The sequence below is a fragment of the Ascaphus truei genome, chromosome 7 (assembly GCF_040206685.1).
Source record: "Ascaphus truei isolate aAscTru1 chromosome 7, aAscTru1.hap1, whole genome shotgun sequence".
NCBI classification, from domain to species: domain Eukaryota; kingdom Metazoa; phylum Chordata; class Amphibia; order Anura; family Ascaphidae; genus Ascaphus; species Ascaphus truei.
The window spans coordinates 42,245,305-42,267,598 of record NC_134489.1 but is presented as its reverse complement, the minus strand read 5'-3'; the positions used below and the strand labels follow the sequence as shown (position 1 = coordinate 42,267,598).

The 22,294-nt window shown below is 46.4% G+C and overlaps 1 protein-coding gene across 2 annotated transcripts; it reads left to right on the top strand.

Moving 5' to 3' along the window:
- Nucleotides 1–1,006: 1,006 nt before the first annotated feature.
- On the top strand, nucleotides 1,007–20,452 carry LOC142499136 (protein S100-A16-like). Of its 2 annotated transcripts, none has more exons than XM_075608083.1 (4): nucleotides 1,007–1,157; nucleotides 16,481–16,535; nucleotides 18,621–18,776; nucleotides 19,617–20,452. In XM_075608083.1, the coding sequence occupies exons 3-4, from the start codon at nucleotides 18,627–18,629 to the stop codon at nucleotides 19,755–19,757; spliced, it is 291 nt and encodes a 96-aa protein (XP_075464198.1). In that variant the 5' UTR covers nucleotides 1,007–1,157; nucleotides 16,481–16,535; nucleotides 18,621–18,626; the 3' UTR covers nucleotides 19,758–20,452. The 2 variants fall into 2 exon arrangements, with proteins under 2 accessions (XP_075464198.1, XP_075464199.1); XM_075608084.1 differs by lacking the exon at nucleotides 1,007–1,157 and adding an exon at nucleotides 2,525–3,008.
- The last annotated feature ends 1,842 nt before the right edge of the window (nucleotides 20,453–22,294 follow it).

Below are 22,294 nucleotides of genomic sequence, written 5' to 3'. Positions count from 1 at the left end.
TCACAGAGCAGCACACACAGGGAGCAGGGAGTCACAGAGCAGCACACACAGAGAGTCACAGAGCAGCACACACAGGGAGTCACAGAGCAGCACACACAGGGAACAGGGAGTCACATAGCAGCACACACAGGGAGTCACAGAGCAGCACACACAGGGAGCAGGGAGTCACATAGCAGCACACACAGGGAGTCACAGAGCAGCACACACAGGGAACAGGGAGTCACATAGCAGCACACACAGGGAGTCACAGAGCAGCACACACAGGGAGCAGGGAGTCACAGAGCAGCACACGCAGGGAGCAGGGAGTCACAGAGCAGCACACACAGGGAGCAGGGAGTCACAGAGCAGCACACACAGGGAGCAGGGAGTCACAGAGCAGCACACACAGGGAGTCACAGAGCAGCGCACACAGGGAGCAGGGAGTCGGGAGTCACAGAGCAGCACACAGAAAGAGCAGGGAGTCACAGAGCAGCACACACGGAGTCACAGAGCAGCACACACAGGGAGCAGGGAGTCACAGTACAGCACACACAGGGAGCAGGGAGTCAAAGAGCAGCACACGCAGGGAGTCACAGAGCAGCACACACAGGGAGCAGGAAGACACAGTGCAGCACACACAGGGAGCAGGGAGTCAAAGAGCAGCACACGCAGGGAGTCACAGAGCAGCACACGTAGGGAGCAGGGAGTCACAGAGCAGCACACACAGGGAGCAGGGAGTAACAGAGCAGCACACGCAGGGAGCAGGGAGTCACAGAGCAGCACACACAGGGAGCAGGGAGTCACAAAGCAGCACACACAGGGAGCAGGGAGTAACAGAGCAGCACACGCAGGGAGCAGGGAGTCACAGAGCAGCACACACAGGGAGCAGGGAGTCACAGAGCAGCACACGCAGGGAGCAGGGAGTCACAGAGCAGCACACGCAGGGAGTCACGGCAGCACACGCAGGGAGTCACAGAGCAGCACACGCAGGGAGTCACAGAGCAGCACACGCAGGGAGCAGGGAGTCACAGAGCAGCACACGCAGGGAGGCAGGCTGCAGGAGGTGTGACAGGAAAACATTAACCATAGAGCAGGAGAGAGAAGGAAAGAAAGGATCAGATCCGCAGAGCAGAAACACACAGACACCAGCTGCTGCATCCTGCGCCTCTGCTATGCAGGTACTGAGGGGGGGAGAGGTACTGAGGGGGGGAGAGGGACAGAGGGGGGGAGAGGGACAGAGGGGGGGAGAGGGACAGAGGGGGGGAGAGGGACAGAGGGGGGGAGAGGGACAGAGGGGGGGAGAGGGACAGAGGGGGGGAGAGGGACAGAGGGGGGGAGAGGGACAGAGGGGGGGAGAGGGACAGAGGGGGGGAGAGGGACAGAGGGGGGGAGAGGGACAGTGGGGGGGAGAGGGACAGTGGGGGGGAGAGGGACAGTGGGGGGGAGAGGGACAGTGGGGGGGAGAGGGACAGTGGGGGGGAGAGGGACAGTGGGGGGGAGAGGGACAGTGGGGGGGAGAGGGACAGTGGGGGGGAGAAGGACAGAGGGGGGGAGAGGGAGAGGAGGGAAGCAGAGGGGAGGCACGGGGAGGAGGGAAGCAGAGGTGGGGACACGGGGAGGAGGGAAGCAGAGGGACGGGGAGGAGGGAAGCAGAGGGACGGGGAGGAGGGAAGCAGAGAGGGGGGGACACGGGGAGGAGGGAAGCAGAGAGGGGGGGACACGGGGAGGAGGGAAGCAGAGGGGAGGAGGGACACGGGGAGGAGGGAAGCAGAGGGGGGGGGGACACGGGGAGGAGGGAAGCAGAGGGGGGGGGGGACACGGGGAGGAGGGAAGCAGAGGGGGGGGGACACGGGGAGGAGGGAAGCAGAGGGCGGGGGACACGGGGAGGAGGGAAGCAGAGGGGGGGGGACACGGGGAGGAGGGAAGCAGAGGGGGGGGGGACACGGGGAGGAGGGAAGCAGAGGGGGGGGGGACACGGGGAGGAGGGAAGCAGAGGGGGGGGACACGGGGAGGAGGGAAGCAGGGGGGGGACACGGGGAGGAGGGAAGCAGTGGGGGGACACACGGGGAGGAGGGAAGCAGAGGGGGGGGACACGGGGAGGAGGGAAGCAGAGGGGGGGGCATGGGGAGGAGGGAAGCAGAGGGGGGACACGGGGAGGAGGGAAGCAGAGGGGGGGGAGAGGAGGGAAGCAGAGGGGGGGGGGAGAGGAGGGAAGCAGAGGGGGGACACAGGGAGAGGGGGGGGGAGGAGAGATAAGGAGAGGAGGGGGAAGGGAAGGAGACAGGAAGAGGCAGTTTATTGGTAAAATATAAAGCTGCCTGGATGAAACGTCACTATATCGCTCTGCGCGTTATTAAATTGCTCTGCGCGTTATTACATTGCTCTGCGCTTTATTACATTGCTCTGCGCGTTATTATATTTCTATGCATGATATATATATTTATATAGCCTGGGTCCCCTGTTTGTTCCCTTACCTTTCCATAGGCAGCGGAGGCTGGGGAGAGGGTGTGGGGTGGGGGATGCGCAGTAGCAAGCGCAAGTGGCGGCCATTAGGAGTATAGCACAGCAGGGGAACTACAAGTCCCAGCAGCCTCTGGGGCTGCAGACCACATGTTGCCAGGCAACCAATAGGACTGAGAGATGCATGCTGGAGTTGGATCCAGGACAGAGAAAGGGAAGGTAGGGTCTGGGTGTTAGTGGTATCCAGACTAGGCCAGATTAACCCTTTAGGTCAAAGATGGGCCCCACTCACCTAATCAGATTGTGGCTGCTACAGGGAGACCCCTAGCTAGGGACATTTCCCCTGTAGCTGTATACAGATAGTGTATAGTGCCATTTGAAGACGCCGCACAGGGATTTGCGGACAGTGGTCTGGGGCGGGACCACCACCGCACTATCATAGACTATCAAAGGTGAGACCCTCCTACCGAAGTTCACCCCACACGGAGGCTTCGCTGACATCGACGTCGCTGGATCAGTGGATCCCTTTTGCTTTTCGGCCATACCCGGGTGCTGGAACACATGGGCAGGTACCTCACAACGTGCACCAACTATAACACTTTCAGTTACTGTGGGCAGCGCTGTCTCACACACTGGGTGGGTTGGCTCTTGTGGACACCAGGGAGGTTGGGTGCCATGGGGCACCTCAGTACTTTGGGGAAATCCCATCAGGTGTGGACACTACGGTTGTAGGCACAGTGGGGCTTCGGCCGTGCGAGGCCTATATTGTATGTGGGTTAATGATATATCTAGTTGTACCTGTGTTCAGTAAACTGTTATTAAATACAAGTGTGTGATCTTATTGCATTGGGTCCTGTGAAGGGGTTATCCGGCGCGGTCAGGATCCCTCACAGGTGGGGGCTCTGTCACCAGATAGATCAGATACACCCCGTGCTCCCATCAGTGGAGGTTCAGGCCACAGGTAAAAGCACCACACACTCAGTAGCCGCCACATTTCCCATAGGGTGGGGGAAACACACACACATACACACATACATACATACATACATACATACATACATACATACATATATTATAACCCTGTTCACTTATGTAACTATTTATTTGTCATGATAACTCTGTGCCCAGGACATACGTGAAAATGAGAGGTAACTCTCAATGTACAGGAGGGCCCCGGGTATACGGCGGGTTCCGTTCCAGGGGCCCGCCGTATAGTGAAAATCGCCGGAAAGTGGATCCTGCGATTTTCAGTTCTGCGCATGCGCAAACCGGCATTTCCGCCGTTCTACGCATGCGCGACCTATGGTCTGCGCGCGCAAACTACGGTATGCGCGCAAAAACTACGGTCTGCATATGCGCGCCGGGCACACCCGCCTGTTCTGCGCATGCGCGACTTACGATCCAACATGGCGGCCCCCTTCTCGGTGCTGCCGTATCGGCGGATCGCCAAAAAGCGGGGCCTTGCTGTATTACTTAAGTAATAATCCCCGAAGAACAGGGCATTACTGGCCAATAATGCCCTGGCTGGAAGAGTTGAAGGCCCGAGGTCGAAGCCGAGGGACTTTAACCCAGCCAGGGCATTATTGGCTAGTAATGCCCTGTTCTGAGGGGATTATTACTATTATAGGCTAAATGTAGGCTTATTTTTATTTATTTTTAATTTAAAAAAGATAAGTTTTTGTAGTCATATTGATTTTTATCAGCACGATTGTCTACATTCTTATGCTTTTACTGCAAGTTTATTAAAAGGAAATTGTACATACACACAGCCCCTCTACACACACACACACACACACACACATTCTGCAACCCCCCCTCTATATACACAAACACACTCTGCCGTCCCCCCTACACACTGAGCAGCCCCCCTCCTCTACACCCACAAAATACACTGCAGCCTTTCTCCAACCTCTACTCACAAAACACACACAGCAGCCCCCTCTAAACCCACAAAACACCCACACACACACCAAAACACACTCTGCAGCCCTCCTCCACCATCTACACCCACACTGCAGCCACCCTCTACACCCACAAAACACACTGCAGACACACACACACACCAACAAAACAAACTGTCTCCCCCCTCTACATCCAAAACACACACCAACAGCCTCCCTCTACACCCACTGCAGCCCCCATGTAAACCCACACACTGCAGACACACACACAAAACACTCTGCACCCCACCTCCACCCACAAAACACACACTGCGGCCCCCACTCTACACCCACAAACCAACAGACTGCCAACTCTACATCCACAAAACACACACTGCAGACACACACACAACACTCTGCACCCATCCTCCACCCACAAAACACACACTGCAGCCCCCCCTCTGCACCTACAAAACACACACAAATCAGCAATAGACTGCCACATCTACATCCACAAAACACACACCAGCAGCCCCCTCTACACCCACTGCCGCCGCCCTGTAAACCCACACTGCAGACACACACACAAAACACTCTGCATCCCTTCTCCACCCACAAAACACACACTGAAGACACAAATACTGCAGCTCCCCCTCTACACCAACAAAACACACACAGCAGACACACACCGAGTCTCTGCTGCCCCTCTACTCCCACAAAACACACACCAACAGAAGACACACACACACCAATAAAACACTCTGCTGACTCCCTTTACACCCAAAAAACACACAACAGACACACACACACACCAATAAAACACTCTGCTGGCCCCTTTACAACCACAAAACACACAACAGACACACAAACCTTTCCCCTCACTCTCCTTTGCGCAGCTCTCTGCAGGCAGGCAGGGGGAGGAGTCAGTGCCTTACTGATGCCTTCTGTCCAATCACCTCCCCTGTTTAAGAGCAAATTTCACTCTCTGTGAGAACTGAAAGCTGATTGGCTGAAGGCACGCTGCCAAAAATTTCGGGCCATTACTGATTGGTTAAAATTCCGGACATTATCCAATCAGAGAGCAGGAATTTCAATAATGCCCAGAATTTATCAGCTTTAGGCTCTAATTCCTGGTAACACATTTTATACATAAATAAATGATATTTCTGCATGTTATTTAAAGGCTTAATGTGCCGCCCTTCCTTCGTAACACTAAACCAATAACGGAGACCACACATAACGTTGGAAGAAAAGGTCAGACTATATAGGGTAGAGGGTGCTTCAACAGTTCCAGAAATACATTCAATAATTCTCCTTCAATATATCATATGGAATAGTGGCTTATCTTTAAAGGAGTGGGTGTACTACTAGGTGAATATTAACAACTTTTCTTGCTTAGTCTCCTGAAGGTAACAGAAAAAATGATAGTCTCACCTCGCTGCACCTCATTGGAGACAGTAATATGATGAAAATCCAGAAAGGAAAAAAACTCACCAAAGATTATAGTAATTCTTTGTCATGAATCCAGAAGTCTTCTTTATGACTTACCCACTCCTAGAGTCACACAATATTCCTTGATGGCGTGTGCCGCATATAATAGTCAATACAGCAGAAAAAAAATTAATGCAGAAAAGTATCAAGCAGCGCACTGCCCAAATGAAAGGGAAAACAGGTGGTAAAAAAGTGAAAAATTAATTTATTGCCCCGTCAGCATAACAAAAAAAGGAGGTGTAGACCCTCCTACGCGTTTCGCACCAGATGTGCTTTATCAAGGAGTATGGTGAGCTGCCTGAGGGACCCCCCAATATAGTGCTAACAATCAACTCTTAATTTTCAAATTTGACGCCAAAAAACGGGTGCGTGGGACGTCACCGCGGGAGTCTGCGCACTCGCACGAGTGCGCTCCTCCCTGTGTGTGCATTATTGGAAGAAAAGGTCACCGCTTTATTTTTACCTCCATTGTTAAGCCTGCCCGCCAGCCTGCCCAGCATGATCCATGCGAATGAGGGGGGAGATAGCCTCGCTCATCCGGCAATTGGCCACGCTCCCTCCCCCTTTTTGCCATTAAAGTCCTGGAGGAAAGCTTCCCAGACACCCAGGTTGGCTCTAAGTTCCCCAGTGACCCTGATGCGGTGCAGTGGTCGGGATACCCTCGCGGTTGACCTCTCTAATCTCCTGCTGACAATCCTGCCCATGGGTATGACCCTACCTGCGAAATTCAGGAGCCGACCAGTGCCTGCATCTGCCTTAGTGTAACCTTCCTAGCACGCTTGCATTCCTGAATAAGGCTGCGGTCCCAGTGCTTTCAGCGCCCCTCAATGGGGCTGGGCCCAGTACGCACCTCCTCGCGGAAGGTGCAGCCGCGCCGTGCTTCAAGATTTTCCAGAGACACTGAAATGGAGTTTACTGTTTGCGAAAGAGGCGTGGCCACGCCCCCTCCGGCGGTTCAACCAATGAAGGCGAACCAGCCGCGTGAGGTCATGGCCACGCCCCTGCAAAACCCCCACCACGCCCCCTCCCGTCGCAATCTCTCCCTCTCCTCAGATCGCGGTCAAGCGCTGTGCACGTGCGGCCCCCCCGCCGGGCGTGCGTGCTACAGTGCTGACTGGGACCGCAGCCTGAGGCCCCTCAGTTTGATGACTTTATCCCTGGGCCGCCTAGCTTCGCCGGCCACTGAATCGATCTCAATCCCTAGGAATGACAAGGTGCTGAGCGGGCCCTCTCTGCGTTATTATATCTCTCTGCGTGTTATTATATCTCTCTGCATTATTATATCTCTCTGCATTATTATATCTCTCTGCATTATTATATCTCTCTGCATTATTATATATCTCTGCATTATTATATCTCTCTGCATTATTATATCTCTCTGCGCGTTATTATATCTCTCTGCATTATTATATCTCTCTGCGCGTTATTATATCTCTCTGCATTATTATATCTCTCTGCGCGTTATTATATCTCTCTGCATTATTATATCTCTCTGCGTGTTATTATATCTCTCTGCGCGTTATTATATCTCTCTGCATTATTATATCTCTCTGCGTGTTATTATATCTCTCTGCATTATTATATCTCTCTGCATTATTATATCTCTCTGCATTATTATATCTCTCTGCATTATTATATCTCTCTGCGCGTTATTATATCTCTCTGCGTTATTATATCTCTCTGCATTATTATATCTCTCTGCATTATTATATCTCTCTGCATTATTATATCTCTCTGCATTATTATATCTCTCTGCATTATTATATCTCTCTGCATTATTATATCTCTCTGCATTATTATATCTCTCTGCATTATTATATCTCTCTGCATTATTATATCTCTCTGCATTATTATATCTCTCTGCATTATTATATCTCTCTGCATTATTATATCTCTCTGCGTTATTATATCTCTCTGCGCGTTATTATATCTCTCTGCATTATTATATCTCTCTGCGTGTTATTATATCTCTCTGCATTATTATATCTCTCTGCATTATTATATCTCTCTGCATTATTATATCTCTCTGCGTTATTATATCTCTCTGCGCGTTATTATATCTCTCTGCATTATTATATCTCTCTGCATTATTATATCTCTCTGCATTATTATATCTCTCTGCATTATTATATCTCTCTGCGTTATTATATCTCTCTGCGCGTTATTATATCTCTCTGCATTATTATATCTCTCTGCATTATTATATCTCTCTGCATTATTATATCTCTCTGCATTATTATATCTCTCTGCGTGTTATTATATCTCTCTCCGTTATTATATCTCTCTGCGTTATTATATCTCTCTGCGTTATTATATCTCTCTGCATTATTATATCTCTCTGCATTATTATATCTCTCTGCATTATTATATCTCTCTGCATTATTATATCTCTCTGCATTATTATATCTCTCTGCGTGTTATTATATCTCTCTGCGTTATTATATCTCTCTGCGTGTTATTATATCTCTCTGCATTATTATATCTCTCTGCATTATTATATCTCTCTGCATTATTATATCTCTCTGCGTTATTATATCTCTCTGCGTTATTATATCTCTCTGCATTATTATATCTCTCTGCATTATTATATCTCTCTGCATTATTATATCTCTCTGCATTATTATATCTCTCTGCATTATTATATCTCTCTGCGTGTTATTATATCTCTCTGCGTTATTATATCTCTCTGCGCGTTATTATATATCTCTGCATTATTATATCTCTCTGCATTATTATATCTCTCTGCATTATTATATCTCTCTGCGTTATTATATCTCTCTGCATTATTATATATCTCTGCATTATTATATCTCTCTGCGTTATTATATCTGCATTATTATATCTGCGTTATTATATCTCTCTGCATTATTATATCTGCGCGTTATATCTCTCTGCATTATTATATCTCTCTGCATTATTATATCTCTCTGCATTATTATATCTCTCTGCATTATTATATCTCTCTGCATTATTATATCTCTCTGCATTATTATATCTCTCTGCGCGTTATTATATATCTCTGCATTATTATATCTCTCTGCATTATTATATCTCTCTGCATTATTATATCTCTCTGCATTATTATATCTCTCTGCATTATTATATCTCTCTGCATTATTATATCTCTCTGCATTATTATATCTCTCTGCATTATTATATCTCTCTGCGTGTTATTATATCTGCGCGTTATATCTCTCTGCATTATTATATCTCTCTGCATTATTATATCTCTCTGCATTATTATATCTCTCTGCATTATTATATCTCTCTGCATTATTATATCTCTCTGCATTATTATATCTCTCTGCATTATTATATCTCTCTGCGTGTTATTATATCTCTCTGCATTATTATATCTCTCTGCATTATTATATCTGCGCGTTATATCTCTGCATTATTATATCTCTCTGCATTATTATATCTCTCTGCATTATTATATCTCTCTGCATTATTATATCTCTCTGCATTATTATATCTCTCTGCATTATTATATCTCTCTGCATTATTATATCTCTCTGCGTGTTATTATATCTCTCTGCATTATTATATCTCTCTGCATTATTATATCTGCGCGTTATATCTCTGCATTATTATATCTCTCTGCATTATTATATCTCTCTGCGTGTTATTATATCAGCGCGTTATATCTCTCTGCATTATTATATCTCTCTGCATTATTATATCTCTCTGCATTATTATATCTCTCTGCGTGTTATTATATCAGCGCGTTATATCTCTCTGCATTATTATATCTCTCTGCATTATTATATCTCTCTGCATTATTATATCTCTCTGCATTATTATATCTCTCTGCGTGTTATTATATCTCTCTGCGTGTTATTATATCTCTCTGCGTGTTATTATATCAGCGCGTTATATCTCTCTGCATTATTATATCTCTCTGCGTGTTATTATATCAGCGCGTTATATCTCTCTGCATTATTATATCTCTCTGCATTATTATATCTCTCTGCATTATTATATCTCTCTGCGTGTTATTATATCAGCGCGTTATATCTCTCTGCATTATTATATCTCTCTGCATTATTATATCTCTCTGCATTATTATATCTCTCTGCATTATTATATCTCTCTGCATTATTATATCTCTCTGCGTGTTATTATATCTCTCTGCGTGTTATTATATCTCTCTGCGTGTTATTATATCAGCGCGTTATATCTCTCTGCATTATTATATCTCTCTGCGTGTTATTATATCAGCGCGTTATATCTCTCTGCATTATTATATCTCTCTGCGTGTTATTATATCAGCGCGTTATATCTCTCTGCATTATTATATCTCTCTGCGTGTTATTATATCAGCGCGTTATATCTCTCTGCATTATTATATCTCTCTGCATTATTATATCTCTCTGCATTATTATATCTCTCTGCGTGTTATTATATCAGCGCGTTATATCTCTCTGCATTATTATATCTCTCTGCGTGTTATTATATCAGCGCGTTATATCTCTCTGCATTATTATATCTCTCTGCATTATTATATCTCTCTGCATTATTATATCTCTCTGCATTATTATATCTCTCTGCGTGTTATTATATCTGCGCGTTATATCTCTCTGCATTATTATATCTCTCTGCGTGTTATTATATCTGCGCGTTATTATATCTGCGCGTTATATCTCTCTGCATTATTATATCTCTCTGCGTGTTATTATATCTGCGCGTTATATCTCTCTGCATTATTATATCTCTCTGCATTATTATATCTCTCTGCGTGTTATTATATCTGCGCGTTATTATATCTGCGCGTTATATCTCTCTGCATTATTATATATCTCTGCGTGTTATTATATCTGCGCGTTATATCTCTCTGCATTATTATATCTCTGCATTATTATATCTCTCTGCGTGTTACTATATCTGCGCGTTATTATATCTGCGCGTTATATCTCTCTGCATTATTATATATCTCTGCGTGTTATTATATCTGCGCGTTATATCTCTTTGCGTTATTATATCTCTCTGCGCGTTATTATATCTGCACGTTATATCTCTCTGCATTATTATATCTCTCTGCGCGTTATTATATCTGCGCGTTATTATATCTGCATTATTATATCTCTCTGCATTATTATATCTGCGCGTTATATCTCTCTGCATTATTATATCTGCGCGTTATTATATCTGCGCGTTATATCTCTCTGCATTATTATATCTCTCTGCGTGTTATTATATCTCTCTGCGCGTTATTATATCTCTCTGCATTATTATATCTCTCTGCGTGTTATTATATCTCTCTGCATTATTATATCTCTCTGCATTATTATATCTCTCTGCATTATTATATCTCTCTGCATTATTATATCTCTCTGCGCGTTATTATATCTCTCTGCGTTATTATATCTCTCTGCGTTATTATATCTCTCTGCATTATTATATCTCTCTGCATTATTATATCTCTCTGCATTATTATATCTCTCTGCATTATTATATCTCTCTGCATTATTATATCTCTCTGCATTATTATATCTCTCTGCATTATTATATCTCTCTGCATTATTATATCTCTCTGCATTATTATATCTCTCTGCGTTATTATATCTCTCTGCGCGTTATTATATCTCTCTGCATTATTATATCTCTCTGCGTGTTATTATATCTCTCTGCATTATTATATCTCTCTGCATTATTATATCTCTCTGCGTTATTATATCTCTCTGCGTTATTATATCTCTCTGCGCGTTATTATATCTCTCTGCATTATTATATCTCTCTGCATTATTATATCTCTCTGCATTATTATATCTCTCTGCGTTATTATATCTCTCTGCGTTATTATATCTCTCTGCGCGTTATTATATCTCTCTGCATTATTATATCTCTCTGCATTATTATATCTCTCTGCATTATTATATCTCTCTGCATTATTATATCTCTCTGCGTGTTATTATATCTCTCTGCGTTATTATATCTCTCTGCGTTATTATATCTCTCTGCATTATTATATCTCTCTGCATTATTATATCTCTCTGCATTATTATATCTCTCTGCATTATTATATCTCTCTGCATTATTATATCTCTCTGCATTATTATATCTCTCTGCGTGTTATTATATCTCTCTGCGTGTTATTATATCTCTCTGCGTTATTATATCTCTCTGCGTGTTATTATATCTCTCTGCATTATTATATCTCTCTGCATTATTATATCTCTCTGCATTATTATATCTCTCTGCGTTATTATATCTCTCTGCATTATTATATCTCTCTGCATTATTATATCTCTCTGCATTATTATATCTCTCTGCATTATTATATCTCTCTGCATTATTATATCTCTCTGCATTATTATATCTCTCTGCGTGTTATTATATCTCTCTGCGTTATTATATCTCTCTGCGCGTTATTATATATCTCTGCATTATTATATCTCTCTGCATTATTATATCTCTCTGCATTATTATATCTCTCTGCGTTATTATATCTCTCTGCATTATTATATATCTCTGCATTATTATATCTCTCTGCGTTATTATATCTGCATTATTATATCTCTCTGCGTTATTATATCTGCATTATTATATCTGCGTTATTATATCTCTCTGCATTATTATATCTGCGCGTTATATCTCTCTGCATTATTATATCTCTCTGCATTATTATATCTCTCTGCATTATTATATCTCTCTGCATTATTATATCTCTCTGCATTATTATATCTCTCTGCATTATTATATCTCTCTGCGCGTTATTATATATCTCTGCATTATTATATCTCTCTGCATTATTATATCTCTCTGCATTATTATATCTCTCTGCATTATTATATCTCTCTGCATTATTATATCTCTCTGCATTATTATATCTCTCTGCATTATTATATCTCTCTGCATTATTATATCTCTCTGCGTGTTATTATATCTGCGCGTTATATCTCTCTGCATTATTATATCTCTCTGCATTATTATATCTCTCTGCATTATTATATCTCTCTGCATTATTATATCTCTCTGCATTATTATATCTCTCTGCATTATTATATCTCTCTGCATTATTATATCTCTCTGCATTATTATATCTCTCTGCGTGTTATTATATCTCTCTGCATTATTATATCTCTCTGCATTATTATATCTGCGCGTTATATCTCTGCATTATTATATCTCTCTGCATTATTATATCTCTCTGCATTATTATATCTCTCTGCATTATTATATCTCTCTGCATTATTATATCTCTCTGCATTATTATATCTCTCTGCATTATTATATCTCTCTGCGTGTTATTATATCTCTCTGCATTATTATATCTCTCTGCATTATTATATCTGCGCGTTATATCTCTGCATTATTATATCTCTCTGCATTATTATATCTCTCTGCGTGTTATTATATCAGCGCGTTATATCTCTCTGCATTATTATATCTCTCTGCATTATTATATCTCTCTGCATTATTATATCTCTCTGCATTATTATATCTCTCTGCGTGTTATTATATCAGCGCGTTATATCTCTCTGCATTATTATATCTCTCTGCATTATTATATCTTTCTGCATTATTATATCTCTCTGCATTATTATATCTCTCTGCGTGTTATTATATCTCTCTGCGTGTTATTATATCTCTCTGCGTGTTATTATATCAGCGCGTTATATCTCTCTGCATTATTATATCTCTCTGCGTGTTATTATATCAGCGCGTTATATCTCTCTGCATTATTATATCTCTCTGCATTATTATATCTCTCTGCATTATTATATCTCTCTGCGTGTTATTATATCAGCGCGTTATATCTCTCTGCATTATTATATCTCTCTGCATTATTATATCTCTCTGCATTATTATATCTCTCTGCATTATTATATCTCTCTGCATTATTATATCTCTCTGCGTGTTATTATATCTCTCTGCGTGTTATTATATCTCTCTGCGTGTTATTATATCAGCGCGTTATATCTCTCTGCATTATTATATCTCTCTGCGTGTTATTATATCAGCGCGTTATATCTCTCTGCATTATTATATCTCTCTGCGTGTTATTATATCAGCGCGTTATATCTCTCTGCATTATTATATCTCTCTGCGTGTTATTATATCAGCGCGTTATATCTCTCTGCATTATTATATCTCTCTGCATTATTATATCTCTCTGCATTATTATATCTCTCTGCGTGTTATTATATCAGCGCGTTATATCTCTCTGCATTATTATATCTCTCTGCGTGTTATTATATCAGCGCGTTATATCTCTCTGCATTATTATATCTCTCTGCATTATTATATCTCTCTGCATTATTATATCTCTCTGCATTATTATATCTCTCTGCGTGTTATTATATCTGCGCGTTATATCTCTCTGCATTATTATATCTCTCTGCGTGTTATTATATCTGCGCGTTATTATATCTGCGCGTTATATCTCTCTGCATTATTATATCTCTCTGCGTGTTATTATATCTGCGCGTTATATCTCTCTGCATTATTATATCTCTCTGCATTATTATATCTCTCTGCGTGTTATTATATCTGCGCGTTATTATATCTGCGCGTTATATCTCTCTGCATTATTATATATCTCTGCGTGTTATTATATCTGCGCGTTATATCTCTCTGCATTATTATATCTCTGCATTATTATATCTCTCTGCGTGTTACTATATCTGCGCGTTATTATATCTGCGCGTTATATCTCTCTGCATTATTATATATCTCTGCGTGTTATTATATCTGCGCGTTATATCTCTTTGCGTTATTATATCTCTCTGCGCGTTATTATATCTGCGCGTTATATCTCTCTGCATTATTATATCTCTCTGCGCGTTATTATATCTGCGCGTTATTATATCTGCATTATTATATCTCTCTGCATTATTATATCTGCGCGTTATATCTCTCTGCATTATTATATCTGCGCGTTATTATATCTGCGCGTTATATCTCTCTGCATTATTATATATCTCTGCATTATTATATCTACGCGTTATTATATCTGCGCATTATATCTCTCTGCATTATTATATATCTCTGCGTGTTATTATATCTGCGCGTTATATCTCTCTGCATTATTATATCTCTCTGCATTATTATATCTCTCTGCGTGTTATTATATCTGCGCGCTATATCTCTCTGCACGTTATTATATCTCTGCGCGTTATTATATCTCTGCGCGTTATAATATCTGCGCGTTATTATATCTGCGCGTTATATCTCTCTGCATTACTATATCTCTGCGTGTTATTATGTCTGCGCGTTATATCTCTCTGCATTACTATATCTGCGTGTTATTATGTCTGCGTGTTATTATATCTCTCTGCATTACTATATCTCTGCGTGTTATTATATCTGCGTGTTATTATATCTCTCTGCATTACTATATCTGCGTGTTATTATGTCTGCGCGTTATATCTCTCTGCATTACTATATCTCTGCGTGTTATTATGTCTGCGTGTTATTATATCTCTCTGCATTACTATATCTCTGCGTGTTATTATGTCTGCGCGTTATATCTCTCTGCATTACTATATCTCTGCGTGTTATTATGTCTGCGTGTTATTATATCTCTCTGCATTACTATCTCTGCGTGTTATTATATCTGCGTGTTATTATATCTCTGCATTACTATATCTCTGCGTGTTATTATGTCTGCGCGTTATTATATCTCTCTGCATTACTATATCTGCGTGTTATTATGTCTGCGTGTTATTATATCTCTCTGCATTACTATCTCTGCGTGTTATTATGTCAGCGTGTTATTATATCTCTCTGCATTACTATCTCTGCGTGTTATTATATCTGCGTGTTATTATATCTCTGCATTACTATATCTCTGCGTGTTATTATGTCTGCGCGTTATTATATCTCTCTGCATTACTATATCTGCGTGTTATTATGTCAGCGTGTTATTATATCTCTCTGCATTACTATCTCTGCGTGTTATTATATCTGCGTGTTATTATATCTGCGTGTTATTATATCTGCGTGTTATTATATCTCTCTGCATTACTATATCTCTGCGTGTTATTATATCTGCGTGTTATTATATCTCTCTGCATTACTATATCTCTGCGTGTTATTATACCTGGTCCCAATACAATTAACACAAAGTTTCCGGAGCTGCACCACAATCACCAATTTCTATCTGCCTTTTTTGCACTCACTTGTGTTAATTTATCCCCGTCACTTTAGCAAATACACAAAATTAATTTGCGCTTGTTGTTTGTATATATATCTCTGCGTGTCACTACACCGCCCTGCGTGTTATTACATGTCTCTGCGTGTCACTACACCGCCCTGCGTGTTATCACATGACTCTGCGTGTCACTACACCGCCCTGCGTGTTATCACGTGACTCTGCGTGTCGCTACACCACCCGGCGTGTTATTACATGTTTCTGCGTGTAGCTACACACCTTGCGTGTTATCACATGACTCTGCGTGTCGCTACACCGCCCTGCGTGTTATTACATGTTTCTGCGTGTAGCTACACACCTTGCGTGTTACCCCATGACTGTGTGTCACTACACCTCTCTGCGTGTGGTGATATCGTGCTCTGCGCGGTGCTCCCCCTACATACCCCCTTCCGGCGCAGTGCTCCCCCCTTCCTGCGCGGTGCTCCCCCCACCTCCAGCGTATCCCCTTGGGGGGGGCACACCTGGTTGTTAGGATGTGGGCTGTGCTGTGATCTTCTCTCTGATCTGCTTGCAGCTCTGCGTGTGCCGTCAGCGGGAGCCGTAGGATAAACATTATCCATTAGGAGCCAGTAAGTATGTAAATCAAGCAATATTTATGTCTCGCCCGGAAAGTGCCGTGTGGCTGGGAGATACCTGTGTATGTGCATCGCTGTGTGTGGCTGGGAGATACCTGTGTATGTGCATCGCTGTGTGTGTGCATCGCTGTGTGTGTGCATCGCTGTGTGTGCGGCTGGGAGATACCTGTGTATGTGCATCGCTGTGTGTGCGGCTGGGAGATACCTGTGTATGTGCATCGCTGTGTGTGTGCATCGCTGTGTGTGCATCGCTGTGTGTGCGGCTGGGAGATACCTGTGTATGTGCATCGCTGTGTGTGTGGCTGGGAGATACCTGTGTATGTGCATCGCTGTGTGTGGCTGGGAGATACCTGTGTGTGTGCATGGCTGTGTGTGTGCATGGCTGTGTGTGTGCATGGCTGTGTGTGTGCATGGCTGTGTATGTGCATCGCTGTGTGTGCGGCTGGGAGATACCTGTGTATGTGCATCGCTGTGTGTGTGGCTGGGAGATACCTGTGTATGTGCATCGCTGTGTGTGTGGCTGGGAGATACCTGTGTGTGTGCATGGCTGTGTGTGTGCATGGCTGTGTGTGTGTGCATGGCTGTGTGTGTGCATAGCTGTGTATGTGCATCGCTGTGTGTGCGGCTGGGAGATACCTGTGTATGTGCATCGCTGTGTGTGCGGCTGGGAGATACCTGTGTATGTGCATCGCTGTGTGTGCGGCTGGGAGATACCTGTGTGTGTGCATGGCTGTGTGTGTGCATGGCTGTGTGTGTGCATGGCTGTGTGTGTGCATGGCTGTGTGTGTGCATGGCTGTGTGTGTGCATCGCTGTGTGTGTGCATCGCTGTGTGTGTGCATCGCTGTGTGTGCGGCTGGGAGATACCTGTGTATGTGCATCGCTGTGTGTGCATGGCTGTGTGTGTGCATCGCTGTGTGTGTGCATGGCTGTGTGTGTGCATGGCTGTGTGTGTGCATGGCTGTGTGTGTGCGCATCGCTGTGTGTGTGCATCGCTGTGTGTGTGCATCGCTGTGTGTGTGCATCGCTGTGTGTGCGGCTGGGAGATACCTGTGTATGTGCATCGCTGTGTGTGTGGCTGGGAGATACCTGTGTATGTGCATCGCTGTGTGTGTGCATGGCTGTGTGTGTACATCGCTGTGTGTGTGCATGGCTGTGTGTGTGCATAGCTGTGTATGTGCATCGCTGTGTGTGCGGCTGGGAGATACCTGTGTATGTGCATCGCTGTGTGTGTGGCTGGGAGATACCTGTGTGTGTGCATGGCTGTGTGTGTGCATGGCTGTGTGTGTGCATGGCTGTGTGTGTGCATCGCTGTGATTTCAGGATTTCTCTGAAATAGAACATTCCCTTTATAAAAGCAGAGTGAAGCCGGAGACCACAAAAAATAATTTCTCCCGGGCACCTAACCCGAGCGCTGATCTCCGGACGCTCTGTAACCTCCCGCGATCACCCCCGGGGCAAAGTTCAATAAAACAGACACTTGAGAGGAGCGCAGATAGACCGTATCAATACAATATATCCTATATATAGAAAAATGGTGGCATGTCATTAACCGGCAAAATCACCGGCGCCGCGCTGCTAGATTACGGGGTCTCTGAGGAAGCATAGGGGTGCGAAACGCAGCGGGGTTGGATCAGCAGTGAGTGTGAGCAGTGAGTGTGTGCAGGTTCTTTCACTGTGCAGTGCATTTGTTCAGATTCTGTCACTGCAGTGAGTGTGTGCAGGTTCTATCACTGCAGTGAGTGTGCGCAGTGTAAGTATGCAGTTTGTGTCACTCGCAGTGTGCCTGTATGATTCAGGCTCATATGGCGTCTTGCTGCAGTGAGTGTGCGCAGTGTGAGTGTGCAGGTTCTGTCCCTCGCAGTGTGCACTGTATGTTCCAGGCACACATGGCGTCCGGCTGCAGTGAGTGTGCGCAGTGTGAGTGTGCGCAGTGTGAGTGTGCAGGTTCTGTCCCTCGCAGTGTGCACTGTATGTTCCAGGCACACATGGCGTCCGGCTGCAGTGAGTGTGCGCAGTGTGAGTGTGCGCAGTGTGAGTGTGCAGGTTCTGTCCCTCGCAGTGTGCACTGTATGTTCCAGGCACACATGGCGTCCGCCTGCAGTGAGCTGGAAGGTGCCATCGAGATCCTGGTGAGGAATTTTTACCAGTACGCCGCGAGGAAAGGGAAAGAGGACAAGATGAACAAGAAGGAATTCCGCAAGATGGTCACTCGGGAACTGCACCACGTTCTGACGGTGAGGGACACCGCGCCCCAGGGGAGGTCGGGTCTCGTCGGTGGGGAGGTCGGGTCTCGCCGGTGGGGAGGTCGGGTCTCGCCGGTGGGGAGGTCGGGTCTCGCCGGTAGGGGGGTCGGGTCTCGCCGGTAGGGGGGTCGGGTCCCGCCGGTAGGGGGGTCGGGTCCCGCCGGTAGGGGGGTTGGGTCCTGCCGGTAGGGGGGGAGGGGTCGGGTCCCGCCGGTGGGGGGGGAGGGGGTCGGGTCCCGCCGGTAGGGGGGTCGGGTCCCGCCGGTAGGGGGGTCGGGTCCCGCCGGTAGGGGGGGTCGGGTCCCGCCGGTAGGGGGGGGTCGGGTCCCGCCGGTAGGGGGGGGTCGGGTCCCGCCGGTAGGGGGGGGTCGGGTCCCGCCGGTAGGGGGGGGTCGGGTCCCGCCGGTAGGGGGGGGTCGGGTCCCGCCGGTAGGGGGGGAGGGGTCGGGTCCCGCCGGTAGGGGGGGGTCGGGTCCTGCTGGTAGGGGGGGAGGGGTCGGGTCTCGCCGGTGGGGAGGTCGGGTCCCTGGCCAGGGGGGAGGGGGGGTCGTGTCCTGCTAACTGGGGGGAGGTCGGGTCCCTGTCCGGGGGGGGGGGTCGGGTCTCGCAGGCCGGGGGGGGGGTCGTGTCCCGCTAGCTGGGGGGGATCGGGTCTAGCCGGTGGGGAGGGGGGGGGGTCGGGTCCCGCCGGTGGGGGGGGTTCTTCGAGGTTGACATTTCTGAGATCACCGAGGTCTCTCCTATTAGTGCTCTGAAACGCTTATTACGTTTGGGGTGTGGTGAAGTTAACCCTTGCCTCCCCAGCTGAGCCTGTGTCTCTCTCCCCTGCAGAACACCAAGAGTAAGGAGGCTGCGGACGTGCTCATTAAGTCGCTGGACGCCGACGCGGACGGGAAGATCAGCTTTGACGAGTACTGGACACTGATTGGGGAGATCGCCAAGACAATGAGCCAGCAGATGGCAATGCAGTGACCGCAGGGGCAATAGTGACTGACCCCTTGAGCTGGGGTCGCTCGGACACCCCAACATGGGGGCCTCCCTCACTAGGGACACCCCCCACATGACACTGGGCAGCGCACTGCAGGAGCTGGGTTACCAGGGTTTAATTACACTAACGAAAAGTGACTGTCGTCATGTCACGAGGGAAGGGTAAAGCCAAGTCCCAGGGTGCATCCTGCTCCTGCACACACCGCTGGGGCCGTCCCATCACTACACAACTCATGATTGTATTTGAGAAACATTTGAGTTTTCTGAGCCAAGGAACAATTCACAGGAAATCCCCAACCCTCAGTTCTGACCCCCCATCCCCTTCGTCTCCCCCCACCCCCCAAGTTAGCACTTAGATCAGGGGCGGCCAACTCCAGTCCTCAAGGGCCACCAGCAAGTCAGATTTTCAGGATATCTCTGCTTCAGCACAGGTAGCTCAATCAGTTGGTCAGTCGTTGATTGGCCAACTCCAGTCCTCAAGGGCCACCAACAGATAAGGGTTTCAGGATATCCCTGCCTCAGCACTGCTTGAGCCACCTGTGTTGAAGCAGGGATATCCTGAAAGCTTGACCTGTCGGTGGCCCTTGAGGACTGGGAGTTGCCGCCCCTGGGTTTGATAATCCATGTTGTACAATACTGTATGTGGTTATGCTGGTGAATAGTAAACGTGTTGGAACTTGTTTATTCCCAGTGAGCTGATCTATATCACATCTCTGCCAGCCGGTTACACAAGCAGCAGCCTGGCTTACTGACCAGGATACAGCGCCAGCTGGCGTGAGGCGCAGGATAAAATGACGTTTAATTGACGCTATGAGCAGTGTTTGCGTCTGAACCCTAATACACCACCTATATTATCCCACGTGTGCGAGCTTCTGTAAGGCGACCAGGCCGGGAATCCTACTATACTTCATTTTTTTAATAGTTTTTTTATTGCGTTTACAAGCATTAAATGTATATAGCGCGTCTCAGCAGTAATACACGTACACAGCGCGTCGCGGCAGTAATACACGTACACAGCGCGTCCCGGCAGTAATACACGTACATAGCGCGTCCCGGCAGTAATACACGTACATAGCGCGTCCCGGCAGTAATACACGTACATAGCGCGTCCCGGCAGGAATACACGTACATAGCGCGTCCCGGCAGGAATACACGTACACAGCGCGTCACGGCAGTAATACACGTACACAGCGTGTCCCGGCAGTAATACACGTACACAGCGCGTCCCGGCAGTAATACACGTACACAGCGCGTCCCGGCAGTAATACACGTACACAGCGCGTCACGGCAGTAATACACGTACATAGCGCGTCCCGGCAGTAATACACGTACATAGCGCGTCCCGGCAGTAATACACGTACACAGCGCGTCCCGGCAGTAATACACGTACACAGCGCGTCCCGGCAGTAATACACGTACACAGCGCGTCCCGGCAGTAATACACGTACACAGCGCGTCCCGGCAGTAATACACGTACATAGCGCGTCACGGCAGTAATACACGTACATAGCGCGTCACGGCAGTAATACACGTACATAGCGCGTCCCGGCAGTAATACACGTACACAGCGCGTCCCGGCAGTAATACACGTACACAGCGCGTCCCGGCAGTAATACACGTACACAGCGCGTCCCGGCAGTAATACACGTACACAGCGCGTCCCGGCAGTAATACACGTACACAGCGCGTCCCGGCAGTAATACACGTACACAGCGCGTCCCGGCAGTAATACACGTACACAGCGCGTCCCGGCAGTAATACACGTACACAGCGCGTCCCACACGTACACAGCGCGTCCCGGCAGTAATACACGTACATAGCGCGTCCCGGCAGTAATACACGTACACAGCGCGTCCCGGCAGTAATACACGTACATAGCGCGTCCCGGCAGTAATACACGTACATAGCGCGTCCCGGCAGTAATACACGTACACAGCGCGTCACGGCAGTAATACACATACACAGCGCGTCCCGGCAGTAATACACGTACATAGCGCGTCACGGCAGTAATACACATACACAGCGCGTCCCGGCAGTAATACACGTACATAGCGCGTCACGGCAGTAATACACGTACACAGCGCGTCACGGCAGTAATACACGTACACAGCGCGTCACGGCAGTAATACACGTACATAGCGCGTCACGGCAGTAATACACGTACACAGCGCGTCCCGGCAGTAATACACGTACATAGCGCGTCCCGGCAGTAATACACGTACACAGCGCGTCCCGGCAGTAATACACGTACATAGCGCGTCACGGCAGTAATACACGTACACAGCGCGTCCCGGCAGTAATACACGTACACAGCGCGTCCCGGCAGTAATACACGTACATAGCGCGTCACGGCAGTAATACACGTACATAGCGCGTCACGGCAGTAATACACGTACACAGCGCGTCACGGCAGTAATACACGTACACAGCGCGTCACGGCAGTAATACACGTACACAGCGCGTCACGGCAGTAATACACGTACACAGCGCGTCACGGCAGTAATACACGTACACAGCGCGTC

Bases quoted from the DNA above. Each gene is read 5' to 3' on its own strand.
- LOC142499136 (XM_075608083.1), top strand. From the start codon at position 18,627: ATGGCGTCCGCCTGCAGTGAGCTGGAAGGTGCCATCGAGATCCTGGTG. The intron at 18,777-19,616 runs GTGAGGGACACC...TCTCCCCTGCAG, and splicing joins AACTGCACCACGTTCTGACG to AACACCAAGAGTAAGGAGGC.